The following is a 24,757-nucleotide window of genomic DNA, read 5'->3' on the forward strand; positions in this document are numbered from 1 at the left end:
TGTGTCTAGACATGAGACTGATTTGCCAAGAGCCAGCAGAACTGCAAAGGTTTTGGAGCGTCCAGCCCAGTGCAAGAAAAGGAAACAAGAAGCTGCTTTGTGAAAGAAAGCGACAGCCAGCGCCCGGAAGGAGGATCATTTCCAAGATCATGTGCCTCCAGGAGCTTCTACACCTGGAGGCTACTCCCACAGTGGGTTTTTTCCTCTTTCCTGACCTTGCCCGGCTGCAAGGCCATCCATGCCATCCTACAGGGAGAGCCCAGCTGGGAAGCCCTGCCTCGCAGCTGCGTGCGGACCCCGCAACTCTCTCTCCAGCGAGTGGCCTTGGACGAAGGAGCGTCCAGACCCCGGGGAAGGGACATGAGCCCGTCCCCCAGCCTCCCTGTCACCTGGATGGTCCCTTGAAGTCAGAGGCTCAAAAAGCCTCTCTGTCCTACCAAGAAAGGGGAGAAAAGTCCTCAGTGGCCAACTGATGATCAAAAGGAAGGGTTTTATTTCTAATTAATGGGTTAAAGGCTCAAAGGCCTCTGGACACTTTGCAGCACACCCTCGCGGCGGGGCGAAGAGATTGGCAGGTGACTCCCTCTCTGGCCCTGGGGCACAGCTGTTGCCTAGGGGCTCGGGGCTTGTACCCTCTGATTAGTCTAGACCATTTGGGCTTCTGTGAAATAAAAGCAGACATTTTACAAAGTACCGCAGCCCAGCTCCCCACAGCCTGCCAGGGGGCTTACCAAAGACAGACGACGAAGCCCCACCTGCCGCAAGCACCACCGGAAAAGCCCGGCGGGCCCAGGACCAGCCTCCTGGGCGTAGGAGCCGCGCGGTCACACAGGGCCATGGCCTTAGAAGGGCCCAGGCTGAGCTTAATTCTCTGCTGTCACCGCCTCCCAATTCTCAATAATTTTCAACAAGGGGCCTCGAGTTTTCATTTCGTAGTGGGGCCTGAGAGCAACAATGGGAGAGTCAGACCCATCTGTCTCCTTGTGCAATCCACGTATCTTCATTTCTCCTGGTGACACACAAACACACACATAGCACGTGCACACACACTCAGGTGCACACCACACACACATACCACATGCACCACACAGTCTCACACACCAGACTACACACACACTCACACACCACACACTCATACTCTCACACACCACACACTCTTAAACACACACTCAGCAAACCACACACACCCTCTCACATACACACCATACACGTTTACACACACACCACACAGTCACACTCACACTCATACTTTCCTCTCCCAGACCACACACACACTCTCACACACACACACCACACATTGTCACACACCACACACACACACACCACAGATACTGTCACACACTCACGCTCATACTCTCCTCACACACATACCACACACACCACAGACCACACACACCCCATACTCAACACCACACACACTGCCACACATATACCACATTCGCACACACCACACTCACACTCTCATACACACCATATACATACACACTCACACCACACACACTCATCCGCTCACACACACCTCCCACACCCCCCACACAATTAGCTTCTGTGTCCCCCACCAGTTCTCTGCATCTGAAATTTGGGAAGTCCCAGTAGAGAAGACCTGACTTCTAGAACCCTAGTGGGAGAGGGCGCCTCCTGGGGGGGGTGGACAGTGGGGGACACTTCCAACTTACACCCAAGACCCCCGGGGAGGCTGAATCTCAGGGAGGGGCTTTCACAAAGCAGATGCAGGAACGGTGGGAAGGCCAAAGACCCCCTCCGCCCCCCGGGCCAGCCCCAGCCCCAGCCCCAGCAGCAGACAGCCGCAAAGGGTCACTAGGTACCCCGGGAGCGCTGAGTTCCCGGCCCACGCCTGCCGCCAACGTCCGGCCCTCTCCCGCCTCCAGTCTCACCATCCTCCAGCTGGCCCCGGGATTTGCTCGAGAAGCCGCAGTAGGGGGAGCCAGCACCCCGGGATCCGCCCCCGGGGACCCTCAGGTTTCCAGCAGGGAGATCGCCCCCTGGCGGCGACAGTGGGAAGAAGGGCAGCCGCGGGCTCCTCCACCGGACGCTGCCAAGCCACCGCCCCCCCTTTCTCTGGGTCCCCGATCACCCTCTGCCCGAGGGACCCCCTTCTTTTTAGACAGAAAAACAGGAGGAAGTAAGCTATTTGAGCATAAGAGGAGAAATGCAGAGGAACGGGGTTTTAGAAACAGCCACACGGGAATGTTATTTTTTTTAAATGATAAAAGTACAAAACCAGTGTCCCTAGAAGAAAAAATCTCTATTCCTTCCACTGCATAAAAAGAAACCCTGGTTACTGGTTAGTTCTCAGGAAATATCAGAGAAATCCTCCATTTTTTTTTTCAAGGATGACCAAATGAGCCCACTTCTGAGCACAGTTTTACTTGGTGGGCTTTCAATACTAAAATAGTCACACAATTCAGATGATAGTAACAATAGAAGCTGGTATAGAAAGTAGAACAGAATCCTATTAAAAACAACTCACAAAATCCCTGACATACAGTAGGGGCAAATTTACCCTGAAATACGACAATCACATATAGTGTCCAAAAAAAATCACTCTATTATGTGCGTGTTATCTAGATCCCCAAGGCCAGAGCAATGAGGGTTCCTCTTCACGGAGGAACTGATCTGCCTGCCACTGATATAATTATTTAGAGGTGGAGATGAATTTTTACAAGCATTGGGTGTTAAATAACGTAAAATCAGATCCACAACTAGGCTACCAAAACCACAGAGGCAGGCCCCTCCCATCCACCTCCCAGTCCCTAAGACAGTGGCCTGGAGCAGGATGGAGACCCCCTGAATCAGAACAGCATGCTATTAGCATTACTGACTCATACTAAGAGATCACAACCCAGAGATAAGACTTCCCAACCCAGATGGTGGCATCTGGGTTTTAATGCTCTCGAGAGAGAGAGCTGATAGACGTTTCTAGCCTTGCCGTGGAGTAAGATTTCCATGCTTATCAGGAATAGATTCTGGCTCCTACACATGTCAGGTGATGTACCTTAATCAAGCTGGATGACCTACAAACACATCCTGGATCTGACACCAGGCAAGGTGAGGAAAGGGGAGTTCTAGAACTTTCCTTTCCTCTCGCTCAAATAAACGGCTGTTTTCCAAGTACAATCAACACGCCAACTTGATTTACAAGATATGAAGCGGCCCCCACCAAACACGGCTCAGGGCACTGCCAGGAGAGTCTTGGCTGCTGACCTGGGCCATTCCCGGCAGGAAGGGGCATGTCAGCACCTCAGGGTAGGAACAGAAGGAGGTGTGACTTTGACCAAATACCTCATAGGGCAGCTCCGACACAGCGTCTGAGGGCTTCACCACGTCACTGGTTTCTGATGCTGCCAGCTACGCTTTTCCTTGGTAGGAACTCAGGTTCCTATGCCAGAAAGCAAAGAAGGAACATCCAGGATCCTTTGTTTTCCTCACCTCACCTTCCAGCACAGGAGCCTCTAAATTAGAGAGCAGGTCCATCTGGAGTAAGCAGACCCTCTGCCAACCTCACATTCACCTCAAGTTGGAAATGACCCCGCTACCTCTAAAGTATGCCGGTGTCCATTTCCAAGTGCTCCGGTCTGCAGGAAGGTTCATCTCCAACCTCAAAAAAAGAAGGCAGTCAAAATAAAATAAAAGGAAAGAAAGCACGTGAAATAAAATTTAAAAACCTACTAGCTGTTTCCAGTGGAAATTCTTCAAGTTGTTACACGCAAAAACAATTTTCTTCTTAGGAATCAAAAAGTCCACCCAACTCAAAAAAGCTATTTGGAGTAGAGAGAGAGAGAAGGCTTTTTCTCCTTCTACAAAGTAGTGGCAAGCTCTAAAATATACTCCCAAATCTCCACCCTTTCGAATAAAACCGGAAGCACCTCATCCATTCCTCCCTTGTTCTCCAACCCCACTGGATTCTAGAACACTCCCACTCTGTATGGTCAGTGGCTTATGATTGCACCAGCCAGGTCCCGGAGAGACAGCCCACCTGCCTGGTCTTGGACGTCAGACCTGCAATCACCCTTCCCTGGCAGCTCCAGCACCTCATCCCCTGGCCCCAGTTTCTCAGGCATCCCCAGTGACCCTCACCTAGAAGAGTCCCCCTTCCAGAGTCAGGCAAGCCTAGGGTCTGAATGGACAGCACCCTCCAGGCTCTCCTGGTTACAGCAGACCTGGGTCCAGGAGATGCTATTGCCTGCCTATCTGCCAGACGACACAGTATCAGCCAGAGACACCCTGCCCTGGAGGGACTGGATATGGTCTGTCCCTTCAGGAGAGCTAGCCTACAAAAGGCCCCAGTCCGAGGGCTCCTGGCACACAGGCTGTGAGCAGAAAAGCCCCTTGCTGGGCTGGAGGTCAGTGCAGCTCAGAGAAGGAAGCTTGCAGGGATGTCTGTAGGGCTGGGAACAGGATGCCAGGATACTGTGGCCTATAGACACCCTGCATTTAGAAGCACAGAGCTGGGAAACAGATTGCTTACTGGAAAGAGACGTTTCATCTCTTTGAAAGGTAGCCCAGGCGGCCAAAAAGGCAGAAGTGGAAGAATAGAGGTCAAGGAGATCCCAGGTGCTTGGCTACATGTCTCTGTCCCCCCAACATGACTCCTGAGTCACAGCTGGATCTGAGGGCCAGATTAACTCATCCATATGCAGGCTCGGTCGCAGGGCACATTAGACCACAAGCCAGAACTACTACCCTGGAAGAACATCTCAGGGATGCTCAATAGTCACTTGGGAAAAAGACACACGCTGCTTTCTCCTGCTACATGAATTCTGATCATGGGACGCTGGGAGCGGGTGACCTCGCAGACCTGAAAGGGTTACAAGATGCTTGTCACTGTGCACGTCACATCCTACCTGCGTAAATAGTGATGACCAGCATGACACATGAAGAAAGCCAATGAAGAAAAGGTCCCCCTCCCAGAAGGAAAGGGATTGGAATGGTGATCCAATACTACCCCATTTACCCATCACATACATTTTGTCTCTACCGTAGAACATGTTTTTCATAAATACACTGAACAAACTGGATTGGTTATAGAAAGAGGAAAGCGTGAGTTGTTATGTCTATTTATAGATTTAATTTCACACAGTTTCTTAACAATGTCAGAAAATATAAACTTAAAGTATTCTAACTATATTTTCTTCTGGGGAGTGGTAAACAAACGCATGCCTGAAGTTAAACTGGGTCTGTAACAGTGTTCAGTTGAAAGTTTCTAACTGAAGGGTGTATCTGTTTTAAAAAATACTTGTCTGTTGTTCTTGATACAAAATTCTACTCTAACTTCAATAAATAAATAATAAAGTGTTTCTTAAAAGTATGAAATGTAAACTTTGTTGCCCTTTCTAACACACACACTTTTCAAAATCGCTTGAAATATGACAGGGCTCCTATGGGAAATTATGACACTACGCATTCGGTTCCCAGCAAAGTGGGGGCTCGGCCACTATGTTGATGCTACCCTTTATAAAGCACTTCTACAACCCTAGTTAAATTCTAAGGACCTACAGTCAAAGAGAACACCGTCTAACACAGGAAAGCTAGACTCCAGTACCAAGAGAACATGCAAAGAACATTTCACGACCACGACAAACTGGGATTAGGAGGACATTCACATGCAAACAAAATACGATCCACACTTTTCATTAGCAAATCAAGTTATTATCCAGTTAACCAGCCTATCTCCTGGCGTTGAAGGGGGGAAAAAAAATCAAAGAACTCAAACCAAACAGCTTGGCACATGGTCATAGACTCTGGACTCTGGCAACAAGCACATGTATTTCCATTACTGAGGGGTTGGTTTGTGTGTGGAAGAGGTTGGGAGAGGGTCTTAGGTCTTCCTCCCCTGATTTGTGAGGCTTGGATGTTCCTAGAGCCTTTTCCCCACCACATAATGGAGTTCCTTCACCTCTTTCCACCCCACTTCCAGACGGTCAGTTTTCTTTTTCACGTCCTGGGGACGTCTTTCTTGGGAACAGAGCAAAGAGAGCTGCTAGAATTTCCCATGACATTCAGGACCCAGCACATTTAAGCGAAAAGAGGCTCAGAGCTGGTCACCAGCAATTACTCCTGTTAGGAAAAAAATCACAGGACCTCCAAGCCAAAGAGAATTTTCCAACTGGGCTGGCAACCAGGACTCGCTGACATTGTAAAGTAGCCTTTCAGGTGACCTGTGATGATCTAATCCAGCAGAATCTAACTTTGTAGATAACAAGCTTCCTTAGCCATCTTCCAAGCATACTGGAAATCAAAACTGAATCACCTGATAGTAGCTAGTGATAGTTTTCACTGGCTTCTATCAATAAAAGACGTGGAGGGGACTGGAATGGCTCTAACAATGTACCTGCTAGAATCTTCCATGGACCAGCTCTTCAAAGAGCTAGCGCACTGGCTGATCAGGAGACCATCCATCTCCCTGAGTGATCATGTCCAGGGCAGCATTTCAAACAAGGTCCCAGTGGGGAAATGAGATTCTGGAGCAGTGGCAGGACCTTCATAATTATTTCTAAACACACGAAGGACTAGGCATTATAGATCAAGGGGCCTATTTGGGGACTGGTGGAGATAAGAAATAGGAGTGTTACATGAGTTCTCCAAAAATACAGAAGACATTGCATTTATAAATCTAGTTTACAGTAACCAGACCCACGCCTCAGGCCCAGGGATGGACCAGACTCCCAACTGAACCTAGCTGGGGGCTCTGGGATTTCAAAGCCCCTAGAAGCCATGATGATACCAGCAGTGAGGACAAAGGAAGACACAGTTTTGTTTCATAAAATGGGAAGTTGTTTGGGGGTGGGGGAAGGATTGTCGAGAATTATTCCTAGAAGTTTTGAGGGGCCTGTCTTCACTGTCCCATTGCCCCGTGGCTGAACGTCAAAACGGTGGTCTTAGGTAAGCCACACCACTTCCAGATTGCACCTGCCGCCGCGGGCTGGAACTCGGCCAAGCACACCCTGGGCCCACTCCCTATGGCTCATCAAACAACTGCAGGTCCAAGCGGACCACAATCTCTCCTGTGGGAACTTCGTGTAGCAGGAGACACTTTGTAACTGGACCCTTGGAACCCTGGTCCTTCTTGATGTCGGCCACACGGATCTCTGTCCGACCCAAAAAATCTGCAAGGAGAAAAAACACCCTGCTCAAAGAGAGAATTCCTTTACTTCGAGGCACGTGTTTGGCATCTTAGGAATTTCTCAGCAAATTGAGAAATTCGCTTCTTCCAAAAGGGAGTGAGGTTCGTTTACAGGAATCCATGAACTACAATGACAGAGCGTAATTTTTAAATGGAGTACAAGGCAAAAAAGAGGAAAGGACACTAGGGTGGGGACAAAGGTGAGTCTAGAGGAATGAAGGCAAAGACGCAGACTATGACTTTTCCCGCACCTGGGGACCTCCGAGTCCCGGGAGGGAAGGCAACCCCAGACGTCCTGTCAGCTGCACAAAGATTGGAAAGTAATATCTCCCTGGGTTGGGAGGCCACTTCATGATGTCACGTCCTTTTCAGAAAAGTCAGGGACGGTGAGCGAGGGCTGCTCCTTCCTATGCCCCCTGCATGAGCCAGAGAGCAAATTCGAGGTGTGGGAGAAGAGGCTGCAGGCTCGGCGCTCTCGACACCACTTTTCATCAAATATTGAGCATCAGTAGAAGAGCAGATGTGAATATATTTGAACATGTTTTAAATGCTAGGCAATTACAGGATGGTGTTAAATGGGCCTCCAGACCATAATTCCTTCATTTATTCATTTAGGAATTATTTACTGGAATATACTATGTATGCTCCTGTACAGGAAATAGCCTTCTTTCAGGGGCCCATTTAAAATGTGAGAATTAGGGGCGCCTGGGTGGCTCAGTTGCTAAGCATCTGCCTTCGGCTCAGGTCCTGATCTCAGGGTCCTGGGACCGAGCCCCGTGTCGGGCTCCCTGCTCGGCAGGAAGCCTGCTTCTCCCTCTCTCTCTGTTGCTCCTCCTGCTTGTGCTCCCCCCCCCACTCTCTCTCTCAAATAAATACATTTAAAAAAATCTTTAAAAAATAAAATAAAATGTGGGAATTGGGGGTGCCTGGCTGGCTCAGTCGGAAGAGCAGGAGACTCTTGATCTTGGGGTCATGAGTTCGAGCCCCATGTTGGGTGTAGAGATCGCTAAAAATAAATAAATAAGCTTCAAAAAATAATCAAAAAATAAGATGTGGGAATTTTTCTGGTGGACAGATACGGCTTAATTTTGTCCCTATGCTCATTTCGTGGAAATAATCTCTGATTTAAGAACAACATGAGGATTTTCGATTTATACCCTAGTGGAGTTAAACACTGTGTCATGATATTTCACTATTTAAAACAACCATAACAACCATCCAGTCTCAAACCTTCACTTGTCAGAATAAAAACTGACAGCGAAACGCAGTAGGAGCCCAGGTGTGAGAGACTGTTCTGGGCAATGCTCTAACATTTAGCCAGCTACGTGCCTGTCTTCGGACCATAAATAAAGGTGCCTAACTCACAATGAGATAATTCATATAAAAGTATTAAAAGCCAAAAGCCACATGGAACAATTTAAGCCTCGCACAGATCATATACTAGCAATAATCCCTCACTCCTACCACTTAACTATACTCTTTGAATATAACTGAGACTGTCATCTTTAAATGTACTGTCTGATTTTTTATTGGGTGAGGAAGAGAGAGTTTCTCAGAATCATTGGCCAGACCCCTGCTTTTCCAGGCTCACAGCAGAAACGGGAAGCTGGTTGGAGGAATATGCTTCCAACATGATTCCATCCCTTCGATTAAACCAGACACATCACCCAAAGGGCACCGACTGATTCTTGCCACACCCGTTGTGGGCTGACGTGCTTCTTGCTCAACTGGCTTATCCATTATCACCGTGGCTTTTGGCCAAGAACTCAAGGCCTGGGCTGAGACTTTGGGGGATAGCCTTTGTTGTAGTCGCTTGCTTTGGGGAAGCATGGGACCATGATGGTCTTTGTCTAAGGCAGCTGGACCACTCTGGACCAAGCACGTTTTGTCCACCTTCTCCCTAGATGCCACAGCATTGGTGAAGGCCTCTGTCTAGGAGAGGTTGAGTCTTGTCTTATGCCAACCTCATCTCTCCGGAGGGAAGCCAAAAAATTCTGGGCACCAAGTTCCCAGATAGGAGGCAATTTACCCACGAAAGTTGAGTGTCAGGGAAGGAGGAAGGACACCTCAGGGGGCCATTCTCTACTCACCATCTGGAGAGAACTGGTCCCTCTCAAACACGGTGATGCACAGGACCTCCTGCTCCAGGTCTTTGATGAAGAACTGGCAGTTGGAATTCCACTTGGGATTCAGAGTGTCCTGAATGGTCTTGGTGATGTGACACTGGGAGCCCATGGTCACCTCACAGTACGGGTTACTCTTTCCTAGAGTGGACAGAGTCTGCTGGACTCGTGCCTGGCTGCAGGCTCTCCTGGGCATGGCATGGCAGGGTCCTCGCCACGGTGGCAGCAATTTCCCTCCATACCCCTCATTTTTACCTCCCCCCATAGCCACATTTGATAAATGGCATAAAATGGAGAATCTAGGGGCACCTGGTGGCTCAGTTGGTTAAGCATCTGCCTGCAGCTCAGGGCATGATCCCAGAGTCCTGGGATCAAGCCCCATGTCGGGCTCCCTGCTCAGTGGAGAGTATGCTTCTCTCTCTCTCCCTCTGCCCCTCCCCCTGCTTATATGCTTGCTCTCCCTCTCTCTCTCTCAAATAAATAAATAAAATCTTTTTTAAAAAATGGAGAATCTGAGTGAAAACTCCCACCATTCAGCATCACACACTTAAACTATGATACTTAAATATTTATAACACTTAAATCGTTAGATTAATGGACTTTAAAACTAGGCCTTTCCAGTCTCCTTGCTAGAGGCTTAGATTGCATCACATCCACCGTGAAATGGCAACCACTCAGATCTCTCTGAAAAGCAAAATGGTGGGAAGGATTAAATCAAGAAAGAAAAAAAAAAAAAACCACTCTGGGTTTTTAACAAGTATTAGGAAGACCAATTCTGGAAGGAAATTTAGGGTCATGGAAATAGCACGTTTGACGTAAAGCTGGCTGGGGGCTTACAGAAAAGACTTCCGCCACTACCCCATACTGGAGGGAATTTGGGGTCCTTACCGTGTGACCGACAGGGTTTCAGCTCAATGCCTTCAACAACGTTCACCATCAATCTTCCGATACCTGTTGCCCTTTGGGAGCGGACTGTGATGGCAGGAAGAAGAACACAAGATGCCTTCACTGAAACACCTTTCCCACCCCTGCTGGCCTCAGATCAATTTCATGAAGCTGCCCCCCACCCCACCCCCCGTCTCCCCCTTACACGCTGGCTTCCTGGTTCCTGGAATTTACGCTCCACCCTCATCCTGCACCCCACTCTCCCTCTCCCCGACTTCCATCCATTCTCAGGCCCCGCCTCCCCCTCCAGGCCCATCTTTCCAGTTCCAAGGACTCTGGGCCCAAGCTTTGGTGCCCCAGCTTGGCAGGACACACGGGCCATGCCGCTGAGCGATGCATACCCAGGTACGCCTTCTCCCGTTTCTTTTTCTCGGTCTCTATATAGAGTTCTGAAGCAGCTTTGATTTTCTGCACCCAGGCAGTCCTTGGGAAGAAAAAAGACAGAAAGGTGCCAAACAGAACTCAGGAAAAAGTTTTCGGGGCTTCGAATTCAGCCTCCAGGATCCTACCTGCTTTGTTCCTTGGCTCTTAACAACAAAGGCTGGGAAAGAAAGTCCGGTTTTGTGTCAAAAGGTGCCAGTGATTATTCCTACCATTAATAAGGAAGGGATGAGTGACATTTTTATTGATGTATTCGAGACCTGCCTTGGCCTTGGTGTCCCCGTGGCAGATAGATGCTGTCCTGGAGATGTTGGCGTGCAACTCCCTCCTCCCTTATTGAAAAGCATCCCGTATTTGCCTCCCCCAAGAAGGCCAGAAGGATCTCTCTCACTAAACCATCCAAGGGAAGGACAAAACCATTTCCCAGAGAGGAAAGCTCTTTACATAGCAAAGCAAACACACTCTGGGAGAAGCACTTTGGCATAATGCTTTCTCCTTCATTTTCAGAGACCCATCTGCATGATAACTTTGGCCAATTTTCTTGCTTGGCATGAATGTTCTTTGGAATGTTGTTGGCCTTCTGTCAAGTTCACCCTTCAGAAAAGATCTATTTCATTTGGCTCTAAGGCAGAGTCTTGAATACACGATTGAAGCAAAATACCCCCTTGCTCTGAGATCCAGGACATCTGTCCAAGTAAGCCAGCTGAGGACGGGGTCGGGCTTGAGGGGTTCCCATTAATCCCCAAATCACCTTCCTATTGGCTTCTGCCACCTGGGAAACCTTAGGAAAGGTGATCTCAAAGAATGAGGAAAATGCCTTTTAAAGAAATTCGCAAGCAAAATTAGTTTCAATTCCTTTTATTTTGAAAAATTCATGCCATGTGTTAAACTTTTGAGAGGCTCTAGAAAAGTATTAAGACCTCCCTCCTACCCCCTCCAGCCAGAGGTCATGGTACTGCAACTCAAGAAATCTTGGGACCTGCTGATTAATTAAATGTCCTACTTGCGTCCAGCACCCGGTGGGGCCCTGGGCGCTGCAGGTGGGGCCCCGGGGCCCCGGGAGGTGGCAGGTCTTACCTTTCATTTATGCTTTCGGCTCGAAGGGTGTAGACTCGGTCAATATGGGAGATGTGGAAGATGGGCTCATCTCCAGAAGGGTCGGTGGGTAATTTTACTAGAACCTCATTTAGGAAAATAGGCTGAAAAACAATGCATAGCCATTATAAAACCAGACTGGGATTCTGCGTGTTTCAGTGAACAATGAATGTGTGTGAGCTAATGTTCCAATAAACTAAACTGCGTGTGTCTGTGCGTGTGCATGTGTGTGTGCGTTCCAGTAAATTCTACTGGAATAATGATTTTGTGTTAATATCAATATCATGTATTACAAACTATAAATAGGGATTTTTGCCTCCTCCATTTTGCCAGTGTTTTTTAGGTCCTTCAGAAGAAGACTTGACCAGGCTGTTTTGGCCATAGCAAATCCTAATCAGCAAACAGTCTCCCTGACTTCACCTCCAGCCAATTCCCTCCAAAGATTTTCCTACAAAGTTGGTAGTGACAATCCGCATAAGTACTTTGTTCTTTTCCCCACAATCAGGCTAAGTGCTGCTTCAGAGAAAATTCTTCTGTAAAAACACCCCCACACAGACAAATTTAGGAAAACAGCACCCCATGACACGAAGACACACAAACACAACTATGTACATAGGAGCAGACCAAATAAACAGCAGAGGGAAATTTTCCACACAGTGACTGTTTAGATTGGCTTTTGTTGTCCAAGGTGAGGGGCACAGATGTTTCAAGCTACCCTGAGGAGCTTGGAGGTGGATCTGGGAATGTTTGGAAGGCGGGACGCTGGAGCTCTAGTTTGGAGCTTTCCCACGCCTGCCTCATCCGTAACCCTAGACCTTGAGCCCCGCCAGCCCAGGGCAGCGTGACTTCACCTGGTGACCCATGGCGGCCGTTTGGAAGCTAACAGATGTTTCGTCAATCGAGTTGAATGTTGTTCATCTTCTGAGAATGCTGGAACTGCATTGCTTCAGTTACCCTAAATCCTGGCTCACCCCTTTGCCTTCTCCTCCATGCCACAGCCCCCAAACCCTGCTAAGACTGACTCCTTTTGGGAACTTTCTACTCCCCCAAACGTCAACCCTGAGATTGCCATCTGGAATCAAACTTACAGTTTTGTACATTTTATACTGCAGGTTAGATTTGGGACTGAAGACTTTGTCGGTGCCGGAAGAGCCCAAGGGCTTTATGATTTGGGTCAGCAGGAGGAAGTCGTTGAAGAGGAAGCCATACAGCTCCTTGTTGCTCTTGGCCTTGTAGAGTTTCCCACTGTGCAGAAACTTGCGCGGCCCCAAGCAATTGGTCACTGAATTGAACACAAGTTGCTGAGAAAGGAAAAACAAAATCCAAAGAAGACACGATGAGGTGAGGTCATTTTTTTTGATTTCTGTTTTTCTGCGTCTGAAAGCCCGGGCTCGGTCAGAATCTGAGACACAGAATCTGTGTCTGAGGCTCAAGTCAAGGACTGCTTTGCAGACATCAGGCAGTGCCTTTCAGAGCCAAGGAGTCAATGTCAGTCAAGGACCCAGTTCTGGGGATTCCGAGTGTCCAGATGAGTCTTGAGTATAATTCCTACTGCCTTCTCCCTAGGGGTCTACTGGTGTCTCAGCGTGATTGGTGGCCCTCTCCCTCTTATTGATTGGGAAATGGGAAGCAGGGAGAGAGTTCTGAGCCCTCTCCTGCCGCCTCGATGAGTATGTGCTGTGTTCCCAGCGGGGGCATGAACCTGCTCCAGCGACGACCCCACACAGGCTCCCACAGTCCCTTGAGCTTCTGGAAAGCAGCAACTACTCTGTGTACAGTTCTAGAGGACACACGCTACTTTCCCAGGTGTGGCTAGAGTCCAGGCCCCTAGCACGTGGACGACTGCAAGACTCAGGGGTGCTGAGTGACGCCTCAAAGCCAAGCAGAGCGGACACAGCATGGTGCACATGGGACCTCAACCAACTCCCTCATCCTGAAAATGGGAAGGGGACACTCTTTTCCTGCCACTTCCCAAGCCTTGGAGATGGCTCCAAAGGCTGCTGAAAGCCGGCTCTATCATCCCACTGGGCTCTATCATCCATGTGAGCAGTTTCTGAGGGGGCAGAGGGAGACTGAGGCAGAAAAATGATCCCATAAAGACCCACTTTCTTGGTAGCCGGAGGAGAGACTGAGGGAGAGCCCCAGGGGGAGGCTCCACCAGCAGCCTTCAAGGCCAGTACTCTCCAGAGCTATGAACCCCGTAGTTCTCCCTGAGGAGGGTATTTGTGAAGAGGTGACAGGGCTCACACCGTGGGTCCCCCAAGAGATGCTGGTGGCCACGCATCTCCCTCCATCATGGGGAAAGAATCAGCAGTGCCTCTGTGACTGGAGACCTATAGGCATAAGGAAGAGTGGCCACTCCACTCCACTCTTGGGTACAAGGAGGTGAGGGGCTCTGAGAGAGCCCCAAAGACTGAAGGTGACACCCACATGGGAGCCTTCAGAGGGTATTCTTTACCCTTTTGCACTCTGAACAGGAATCTGGAGATCCATGTTGCTCGCCAAGAAAGAGTTCAAGCCACGTGGGGACAGACAATGAATCCAGAGAAGGCCGCCTGGATCACATAACGATGACGTCATTTATTCATCCTCCTCCAAGTGTGGGGCCTCCACGAGGCCAGGCTAACACTGAATATAAATGAATTGGGAATGTTTCTCTATCTTAGGACAAGGATGCTAAAGACAGCATGTATTTGAAACTTAATCACAGGGATGAGTCCAGATCTGGGCCAGGAGGCAGAAGCCAGCATGCCCCCTCTCCCTGATTGTACGGTGAACACCACACAGACAAGACGAAAGCTGGTGTACAAAGCTAGGTAAGACTGATCAGTAGGAAGGAAAAGAGTTATCTCAAAGAGGGTACAGAAGCCACAAAACTCAAAGGTTAAGAGCTTTTTTTTATACTTAATGTTTTTCGTTTGTTTTTTAAAGATTTTATTTATTTGTGAGAGAGAGAGAGAGCACAAGCAGGGGGAGTTGCAGGCAGGCAGAGGGAGAAGCAGGCTCCCCGCTGAGCAGGGAGCCCAATGTGGGGCTTGATCCTAGGACCCCGGGATCATGACCTGAGCCAAAGGCAGACGCTTAACCGACTGAGCCACCCAGGCGTCCCTATACTTAATGTTTTTTTTTTTAAGATTTTATTTATTTATTTGAGAGAGAGAGAGAGAGAATGAGAGAGAGAACATGAGAGGGGGGAGGGTCGGAGGGAGAAGCAGACTCCCTGCTGAGCAGGGGGCCTGATGTGGGGACCAATCCCGGGACTCCAGGATCATGACCTGAGCCGAAGGCAGTCGCTTAACCAACTGAGCCACCCAGGCGCCCCTATACTTAATGTTTTAAGAAGACCCAGGCTTCTCTGGGTCCGCCTGAGGGCAGCTGCGAGACTCGGGGAAGGGCCCCTTTCCAAAGAGCAGGTCGCCACATCCTGCTGCCTGGATTCAGGAGCTGTTCAGGTGCGCTGTCTGCAGGATCGAGTTAACCTCCTCTGAGCTTGCTCCCCTACTTCCACTTACCGTAAAGCCATATCATCTACTGCTCTACAGATGCCCGGCTCAGGACGTGCCCTCCACTGGGAGGCCCACCCCCTGGATGCCTTCCAGGACAGATATCTTCATCCTTCAACACGCAGCCACCTGTCTCCATCTCCGATGCTTCCCTGAATCCCCCCGTGACTGTCCCTTCCTCCCCACCCTGTGTTCCCACAGCACCCGCACGGATGAAAGCATCAGTGAGCCAATCGACCAATGAATGCCCCAGGATTGCATATCAGCACAGAGTTCCAAAATGCATTTCCACAGGGCTGTTCCCACAGCTCTGTTTATCGCACACCTAACACTGAAGACGGACAAAGAGGTGAGGCAGGCGAGGTATCCGTGGTGGTGACTTCCTCAGCTAGTGATTGCCTTCAAAGCTTTGGAAGAAGGGAGAAGCCACAGGGAGAGTGGACGAGGGGGACACATTCTGCCTGGGCATTTTGGTAAACCCTAGTGAATGGTGTGTGTGTGTGTGTGTGTGTGCACACGCACATGCATGCAGAGGCAGAGAGAGGAAAAAACAGGCAGAAAGAATCAATGAAACTAAAGGAAGGGAAAGTGACAAGAAAAGAAATACTAGAAGAGAAACTTCTGTTTCTGGCGGTACGGTGGACTAGATACTTTGACACATCCAGTGAAAAATTTAAAAACTGAGTAAAATATGAAAATGCACTTTTTAAATGCAAGCAAATTGATAAAAAAATATATAAAAAGTAAAAAATGTGCAGAGGCCAAGAACGGAATGAAAATGTGTACCCCAGAAGAAAAGCCAACCCCACAGCTGGCTTCAGCCCTGAGAGTCTCTCTTGAATCCGGTGACCTTGAGCTTCCACTTCAAAGGTCACGTGGGGTGCTAGCCGAGCAATGTATGGAGGGCCCACGTGAGTGGAGGGATCTAACAGGAGACAGCCACAAAAAACTTTCTCGTAGAGGAAGAATGACAAGTAAACTCAAGCACAGAAGGAGGAACAAGAAGACTTGCTTGTTTTTTACCTTGGACTAAGTGCAATGAAAACAAATGCCCCTGAGAATTTGCAACCGCAAGGCAGCCCTCGCCCAAGTCTGCAATGACAATTCACACAGCAATGTGATCCCCAAACCCCTCTACATTTAATTTGGGGTGATGCTGGTAGCCATCCTCTCAGGAGGAATGCAACTCCAGACCCCGCAGACAAAGCTCCAAGGAACACGGACCTCACAATCAAAAATCACAGCACAGACAGAGAAGCGGGCATGCGCAGTGACGGCTAGCAGAACCGACAGACAAGAGCGAGCTCCGGGCCTGTAGATGGTGGAACGACCTGATTGGGACTATGTTTAAAATGCTCGAAAAAAAAAATGAAAAGCGTGGCCACTTGTGCAAGAGCAAGACACGAGAGAGAAGCCAGCAGATCTGACGGCATGAACGGAACTTCGGAAAATGGAAATAAAGAAGTCAGTGGACAGGTGAAGGGGCGGCAGATAAGAGGCAGGGGGGAGAGAGAACGATCCTGCCTGCCTCCTCCTCCAGGCTGGCGGCCGAGACTCAGCTTGGGGGGCGCGGCCCGGGTCCCAGCCTGCGGGCAGCTACCTCAGACAGGCCTTCACACTGCACGTGAGCTTGGATCCACTCCAGCCGGTCGGAGTTCTCCTTCTCCCGCACCCCTTCGTTCACCTGCGAGCACAGCTCCTCCGCTTTCTCCAGGGCGTGCTTCAAGTGGCTGTGGTCAGGGTGGTTTTCGGGGGTGTTTTCCAGGATCTACGGAGGAGGACACAAGACAGCAGCGTCAGGCGGTGCAGGTGGGCCCCGGGGGGTGGGGGGCGAAGTCCCGGAGGGCCCAGCAGAGGCAGGGCACGGCACCCACCTTTCCTGACGGGTGCCCATCTGGGGAGCTGCCGCTCTGAGCGCCCAGCTGCAGCCATGACATGAGCAAGATGGCCACCTGTTGTTGGTCGGGTCCCCTGGGGAGGCAGGGGATGCCACATTATTTAGACTTGGGGTTTGAGGAGGGCAGTGGAGGCAGCCGGGGTAACAATGCGTCCTCAGGTATTTTCCCCTAGAAAACGGCTCTTTTCCTAGGTCCGTGTGAGCTGCAGGCATCCGCACAGCTCTGGAACAGCGTGCCAAGGGGTGCATCTGAGCATCTGTGCGGTTTTCTGTGTAGAACACTCCAAGCCAGCCAGCAGCTAGGCCTCCTGCATTAATATCTGGGCTCTGCCAGTGACCAGCCATACATGGGCCAGTCCCCCAAATGTTCTGAGCCTCAGTTCCCTTATATGAAAAGTGGGATGCTCCATAGCACCTCCTTTATAAGGTTATCTGGAGGACTAAATGATTTGATAGAGTGAAGCACTTCGCAAAGTACCTGGCCCTTAGAAGGTGCTCAGTGAATGAGAGCCATGACCATCAGATTCTCCAAGGACTTAGAGCGCATTAAAAGCAGTCATGAAGAAAGGCCCTGAGCCAGTTTTGGAATGCACCAGGGGATGTGGAAGGTGTACCTGCCTAGGACTTGTCCCCACACAAATAATTCACATGGACCTAACCTTGAATAGTAGCTCACTCAAAGGTACCCTTTGGCTTAAAGTCCTAGGGAAGCACCTAAATTGAGAAAAATGCACATTCTGGGTCCTGCGTCTACCAATCATGAACAATATCCCCACCCTCCAGGCCAATTCTGGCTGTAGCTAGGATCCCTGTGGAAACTCCTGATGCCTCATCCCTGACGAGATCCCTGGGGGTGGGACTCCAGGTGTAGGTATTTTCTAGAGCTCTCTGGGTGATTCTAATGTGCTGCCAAGTCTAAGGACTACAGCTCTAGACTGGGAGCCCACACAGCTGGCTTGTGCAAATTCATTTGTTTTGGTTTTGGTTTGGTTTTGCTTTCTTCTTTTTTTTCTTCTTCAATTTATTTAAACTGAGAACCAAAAAGAAAACAAAAATAGTTCACCCATTTATGCCACTCCCTACCCCTGCCTCTGGCAACCACTACTCTGTTGTCTGTATCTATGAGCTTGGGGGTTTTCTTTAATTGTTTTTAAGATGCCAAATATAAGAAAGATCATATGGTATTTGTCTTTCTGAGTTGTATCACTTAGCATAATGCCCTCAGGTCCATCCATGGTGACACAAAAGGCAAAATTTCACTGTTTTTTTATGTCTGAACAGTATTTCTACTATATATTATATACATATTATATACATATATGGTATATATATATATATATATATATATAATTTCTATCCATCAGTGGACAGTTACGTTGTTTCCATGTCTTGGCTATAATAGATAATGCTGCAATGAACATGGGGGTGCATGTATCTTTTTGAATTAGTGTTCTTATTTTCTTCAGGTAAATACCAAGAAGTGGAATAGCTGGGTTGTATATGGTAGTTCTATTTTTAATTTTTTGAGGAATCTACTTACTGTTTTCCATTGTGGCTGCACCAATTTATATTCCTACCAACAGTGGACAAGGATTCCTTTTTCTCCACATCCTTATCAACACTTGTTATTTCTAGTCTTTTTTTTTTTAAGATTTTATTTATTTATTTGAGAGAGCGAGAAATATAGAGAGAGAGCATGAGTGGGGGTGGGGGTGGGGGCCTGTGCAGAAGGAGAGGGGGAAGAAGGCTCCCTGCTAAACACGGAGCCTGATGCTGGGCTCGATCCCAGGACCCTGGGACCATGACCTGAGCCAAAGGCAGACATTCAAACAACTGAGCCACCCAGGTGCCCCTTCTAGTCTTTTTTATAATAGTTATTCTAACAATGTGAGGTAATACTTTATTGTGGTTTTGATTTGCATTTCCCCGATGATTAATTACATAGAGCATCTTTTCATGTACCTCTTAAGCACTGTGTATTTTCAGAAAAATGCCTAGTCAGATCCTCTGCCCATTTTTAAATCAGGTTGTTGGGGTTTTTTGCTATTGTATGAGTTATATGAGTTCTTTATATATTTTGGATGCTAGCCCCTTATCAGATATATGATAGATACATAGATATAGATAAGTAATCTATGTATATTTCAGTACCTACTTACATGAGTATAAAATGTGTTTACCCAGTTTACATCTATCATTTGTCTTTCATTGTTGTTCATTATATTTTGTCACCCAGAAAACTTTAAGAAAAATCTTTATGCAAATAGTATATTGACACATTCTTGATCTACAAGATCCAAACAATACAGAAATACATAGAGCAAATGTGAAAGTTCCCTTTCACTATCCTCCCCAGAGGTAACCATGCCAACAGACCAAAGGGCATCCCTTGAACTCCTTTTAGATGCTCTACATACATTTAATAATCACACATAGTTTTTCCTCTGTTTTATAAAATGAACTACACTGTAAGATTGCTCATGAAGGGTTTTTTTTTTTTTACTTAATGGTATTTTCTGGATGCCATTCCATGCTAATACATAGAAGTCTCTGTTGTTTTTTTTTTTAAGATTTTATTTATTTATTTGAGAGAGTGAGCGAGACAGAGAGTGAGCGAGACAGAAAGTGAGCACAAGTGGGGGAGGGGCAGAGGGAGAGGGAGAAGCAGGCTCCGTGCGGAGCAGGGAGCCTGATGTGGGGCTCGATCCCAGGACCCTGGGCCGAAGGCAGACAATTAACCGACTGAGCTACTCAGGCGCCCCTGAAGTCTCTGTTTTTAAAAAATATTTTCAGAGTACAGGTCTACCACAATTCATTTGCTCTACCTAATATCTAGGTTGTTTCCAGAATAAAATATTTTTTTAAGTTGCTACAACTCTAAATCTTTTAAGTTTTTGTCCTTATTGCCATGCTAAGAATTTCTCCACCTCAGCATCATATACAATATTTCATCTTAGTACTTTTATAGTTTTTCACATGTATCTTGTAACGGTCCACCTTTTAAAATTTCTCTTCTTGGTTCTACTATTTTTCAGTTCACTCTTAGGTCCTCTAAAGGGCAGCAATCATGTTTCTGCAAATAACGATAATTTGTTGTTTCCTTTTTAATATTTATGACTCTCGGTTCTTTCCTTGTTTTCAACCCCACCCTCGCCCCAACTCCGCCGCCATTGCCTAGATCTAGAACACCTATTTTATTTTATTTATTTTATTTTTTTTAAGATTTTATTTATTTATTTGAGAGAGAGAAAGCACATGGCGGGGGGAGGGTCAGAGGGATAAGGGACTCCCCACCGAGCAGGGAGCCCGATGCGGGACTCGATCCCGGGACTCCAGGATCATGACCTGAGCCGAAGGCAGTCGCTTAACCAACTGAGCCACCCAGGCGCCTGAACACCTATTTTAAAAAGCTCATTTCCAGCTCCAATGTGCAATTAAATTTGGGGGGAAAAAGAGAAGTACTGCGCCAGTTAAATAACAACTGTCAAGTTGGAAGAGAGGAAACAGTAGGTTGAAAGCCTGATTCAAAACTAATTATTTAATTCAGCCAAGGTGGCCACAGTGTACTTTGTGGGGCCAAGCTGGGGTTGGACAGAGGAGATGGCTTACGTGGAGGGAGATGGGTTACTATGAGGGGTCTGAGCAAATCAGTAAATGTATTGATGATGAGAGGGAAGTTTCTCATAGAAAAGAAGTTATAAGTATAGAAAGGGGGAAGGCTAGAATCAATTCTGTGGTATAAGATTAGAACAGGACATATGAGTGTGAGCTCATGGGTTTTAACATGCATTATTATCTACATGGATTGATCTAGAAATAAATATAAGTGTATGTGTGGACTCTTACATATAAGCATGTGTGTATGAATATAATATACATACGTATATTTCCTGACTCTGCCACTGAGAGACCCAAAAGGCAGTAACACCCCAACAGCAATGAGCACACCGGCGCCCAGATCTGGGTTGCTAAAGTCTCCACTAAAGGGAATCAGATCTAAAACCTCTCTCCAGGAGCTACCCCCCTGTGGTTATATAATCACAGGCTCAGAGGATGTCTGGGTCTGCTCACCCATATTACAGATAGAAACACTGAAACCCTATTTTTTTTCTTTTGGTATTGGCTTCACAATGGCTTTTTGAAGATGGGTGGTAGGCATGACATTTCTTTCTCTTTCCTGCTGGGAAAATTGAGGCATGGAGGCGTTATACCTCTATTAAGAAAAGAAACAAAGAACTGAGCTTTCATTTTCCAACTTATGTGGTAAAAGCCACTTGGTCGCACAGCTAAAGACTATATATATTATTAGCTCTTTTCACAATAAACAGCTTTTCTTTCTGAGTTACCAAGCAGATACTCCCAACATCCCCTTGGTATACGATTCTACACAACAGATACCAGGTGCATTGGCTGGGGGATCTTGCCCGTGACCGTGGATCCCTGAAATTCTGAGAAAGCATTCCTCTGCTTGAAAAGGCAAGATGGGTACTTACATTTTTAATGATCAGTGGGTATCTTGTTACCCGTTGCATAGGCTTCAGTATAAAACTAGAGAGAGGCATCCCTTTACATCGAGGGTCCATTGCCAGCCTCTGAAATGAGAGAGTTTTTTAAATGTCCTTAAGAAATCTGCAAAGTCCATTCAGGGACATCCGCTCCCCGCCCATCACATTGTCTCATTTATCTGGACGAGAATGGAGGAGCCTGGCGTTGGAAGGGCCTGACTCGATATCCCGGTCCAGGACGATGGCGATTGGAGACCCACCCTCTCCCTGGGACACACAGACCCTCCCTTACAGAGATGAGATTCTGGCTCTACAAAGAATATTTCTTCTGGATATCTGCCAGACCTTTTTAACAGCCCCAAGAGGAAGAAGAGACACGAGGCTGTAGAATTAGAATAGAAACTCCCCTTAAGTCCCAGAGATGCCAGAGGGGCTAAATCTCACTGTCTCGTTCGGATGGAGCCCGCACACATCTGTGGGAGCCCCAGGCAGGTGGCGACAGTGGTGCTGAGACCGGGGGGGGGGGGCTACAACCTCAAGTCTTGTGGTTGTCCTCACCCTAGACCACTTGTCCCTTTCGTCAGTTCGGCCAGAGGAAAGGGTCCTATCCCAAAAGATGATCCCGTCTGTAAGTCACAGGGATTATGTGGTGACTCAGCTCTCAAAGGCACTGGTCAGGTTTAACACCTTAGAAACGGGCAGTTGCCATGACCTAGGCCCCAGGTCCCGGGAGGTGTCAGCTTCCCAGCCTGCTCCTGCCATGGACGTCATCACTCCAGGAACACCTCATACCTGGAAAGGCGTGTCAAACCCCCACCGGGGTGAGGTGAGGAGAGGTGATGAGGAGGGGAAACAAGCCCCCTGTCCTGGGTGGTGTCAGCATGTCCCTCAAGTTCAAGTGCATCCAGTGATGAATTCATCCCGCCTTGTTCCCCGGGGAGGACTGGGCCTTGGCTGAAAGCCCAGGTGGCCCAGCATCTGCTCTCCAGTCTCTAGACCACCTTGGGCCTACTTTTTTACCAATATTTCTCCCCTTTGAATGACTTTAGAATGCCCCCCCCCCATTCATCGGCTAGCAAATCAAAGCATTTAATGTTGAGAAACACCAGGGGAAAAGGAAAGAACAAGCATGTGGGATGCTGCAGTCAGGAAAGACCGCACAAGGATGATTCCACAAACGTGCTTATTGGGGGTGGGGTGGAATGGCCTGCCCCCAAGTGCAAGAGGCACAAAGAGAAGCCTGCTGTTAGTATTACTGGTCTATTCACCAAAATGTAACTGAGGTTCCGCAAAAGTTATCTGATTCTTTCTCTGGGAGATGCGGAGGCTGAGTGGACCAGTGGGGCCAGTGGGGACCTGCCCTGGCCAAGGCCAAGTCCTAGGGCCTGCGGCCCCCAGCAGCACAGGGCCCACCTCCTCAGGTGCCCCTTGGGGGACACATGGCTCTTGAGACCCCTATTATCCCCCGAGGCAGAGGTCCTGGCATCCCACACTCACCCCCACATGCTTCTTAGAGCTCGAGGCCAACCACAAAAAACAGTTGGAAAAGGAACAAAGGGTCCCTTGAGATTCCTGGCCATTCCCTCTGCAGCAAAGAATGGGGGGTGCTCAGACCAAACAGAATGGGGCACCTCAGATGCACCAGCCCTGCTGGGCCTGACAAATGAGATCGAAGATTTAAACCTGCATCCAAATAACACCACTAACATGGGGAACCAGAGGTCAGAGTTTCCGGGTGCAGGCTGGCCCCTCCTCTCCAAGCCCAGTCCTTTGGTCAAAGCCCCACCTGCCAGCCCACGGCGGGCCCCTAGTGCTCGGCCAAGACCTCAGTCCCATTGGCTGCTTTTAGCAGGAATATGCTGGCAGGCTTGAATTCGCTCCTCGCACACCCAGCTGCCCTGCGTCAGCCACTGAGGGGCCGGGACTTGGCTCAGCCTGGACTCCTTACTTTGACAAACTCCTTGAAGTCCGGGGCCTCGTCTGTCTTCTGCTGGATCAGGGCAGCTCCATTGAGCTGACAGCTGCAGAAGCGGATGTAGGGCTGCATATGTGGCAGCTGGGCGGTCAGGATGTCGCCAATCATCTTCACAGGCATTTTCTCCCCCGACATCTTCTTGCGGACCCGCAGCGCTCTGCATGGGGACACAGGAAGTGAGCCCCCTGCCTTCACACTAGCTGCCGGTGACGGGGCACACTTCGAGGCCATACAGAAACAGAACGTGTGGGAGGGGCACAAACCCAGGGCCACTAAAGGATCTACTGGGGGAGACAAGGAACAGAAAAGAATCACGTCTGGTGCTACAGACAGGTATCGCTGGGGCAGTTTTCTTTGGCCTGATAGCTGTCTGCTGGTTCTTAGGAATAACTTTTCAGAGACATCTTTGCTGAACAAGTCAGCATAAAAAATATATTTTTCTTTCTTATGGAGAAATAGGGGATCATTTCTCTCGTAACTCAGACAGGGTCCCTGTGTTGACATCTCACTTTATGGATTATCTGTGGTCTAAGGCTAGTATGGCCCCAGCACTGAGTCTGTTCCAAGCCAATGTCACCTGAGGGAAGCTACCGTTGCCAAGGGACATAGAGGCTCATTTTCAGACTAAACAGAACATAATTAAGATGGTAAATCAATTGCAGAGAAATAAACAGAGAAATAATCCCATTATGTTCACCAAAGCCCGGGATAAATGGTTGTCTGAACTATCTGTGCTGTTCACTACTTCATCGCTGTGGCTAATTTGAACTTGACTGGGTTAGGGAGTTCTGAAGAGAGAAGCCTATTTATATGATAATGGACCAGTGAACCCAAACAATTCATCTCCTGGAAGCTGAGAAGAGATTGAAGGGGCTGGGAAGGGTTTGTTCTGGGATCAGGCTGCAGTCGGAGTGTTGAGGGCCATGAGAGCCAGGACTGTGCAACCCACCCGACTCCAGTATGTGAGCTCCTAACACCAGCCTCTAGAGGGCACATCACTGAGCCTCTACACAGCAAGGAGAGCGATGCGCTAGGAGGGCAGGACCACGACACCGGAGGCCATGAGTGTGTTCTGCCTCCCCCAGTGATGATGGATGGATGCAGAGATGGATGGATGGATGGATGGATGGATGGATGGATGGATGGATGGATGCATGGATGGGTGGGTGGATGGATGGATGGATGGATG

General features: G+C 48.5%; 1 protein-coding gene across 1 annotated transcript in view; it reads right to left on the bottom strand.

Annotated features, from left to right (window-relative positions):
- Positions 1-1,967: 1,967 nt before the first annotated feature.
- The window catches only part of ITSN1 (intersectin 1), a 211,444-nt gene continuing 188,654 nt past the window's right edge, over positions 1,968-24,757 (bottom strand). Inside the window, exons 31-39 of the mRNA XM_025871885.2 lie at positions 23,542-23,725; positions 21,582-21,680; positions 16,792-16,959; positions 12,777-12,989; positions 11,671-11,792; positions 10,554-10,636; positions 10,156-10,239; positions 9,235-9,408; positions 1,968-7,127 (exon numbers count right to left, since the gene is read on the bottom strand). Of these exons, the coding sequence (XP_025727670.1) occupies positions 6,979-7,127; positions 9,235-9,408; positions 10,156-10,239; positions 10,554-10,636; positions 11,671-11,792; positions 12,777-12,989; positions 16,792-16,959; positions 21,582-21,680; positions 23,542-23,725 (1,276 nt within the window). The 3' untranslated portion in view covers positions 1,968-6,978. The remainder of the gene's footprint in view (positions 7,128-9,234; positions 9,409-10,155; positions 10,240-10,553; positions 10,637-11,670; positions 11,793-12,776; positions 12,990-16,791; positions 16,960-21,581; positions 21,681-23,541; positions 23,726-24,757) is intronic.

The sequence above is a fragment of the Callorhinus ursinus genome, unplaced genomic scaffold, assembly GCF_003265705.2.
Source record: "Callorhinus ursinus isolate GAN/ISIS: 27379988/994484 unplaced genomic scaffold, GSC_fseal_2.0 scaffold1, whole genome shotgun sequence".
In the NCBI taxonomy this organism is placed as follows: Eukaryota; Metazoa; Chordata; class Mammalia; order Carnivora; family Otariidae; genus Callorhinus; species Callorhinus ursinus.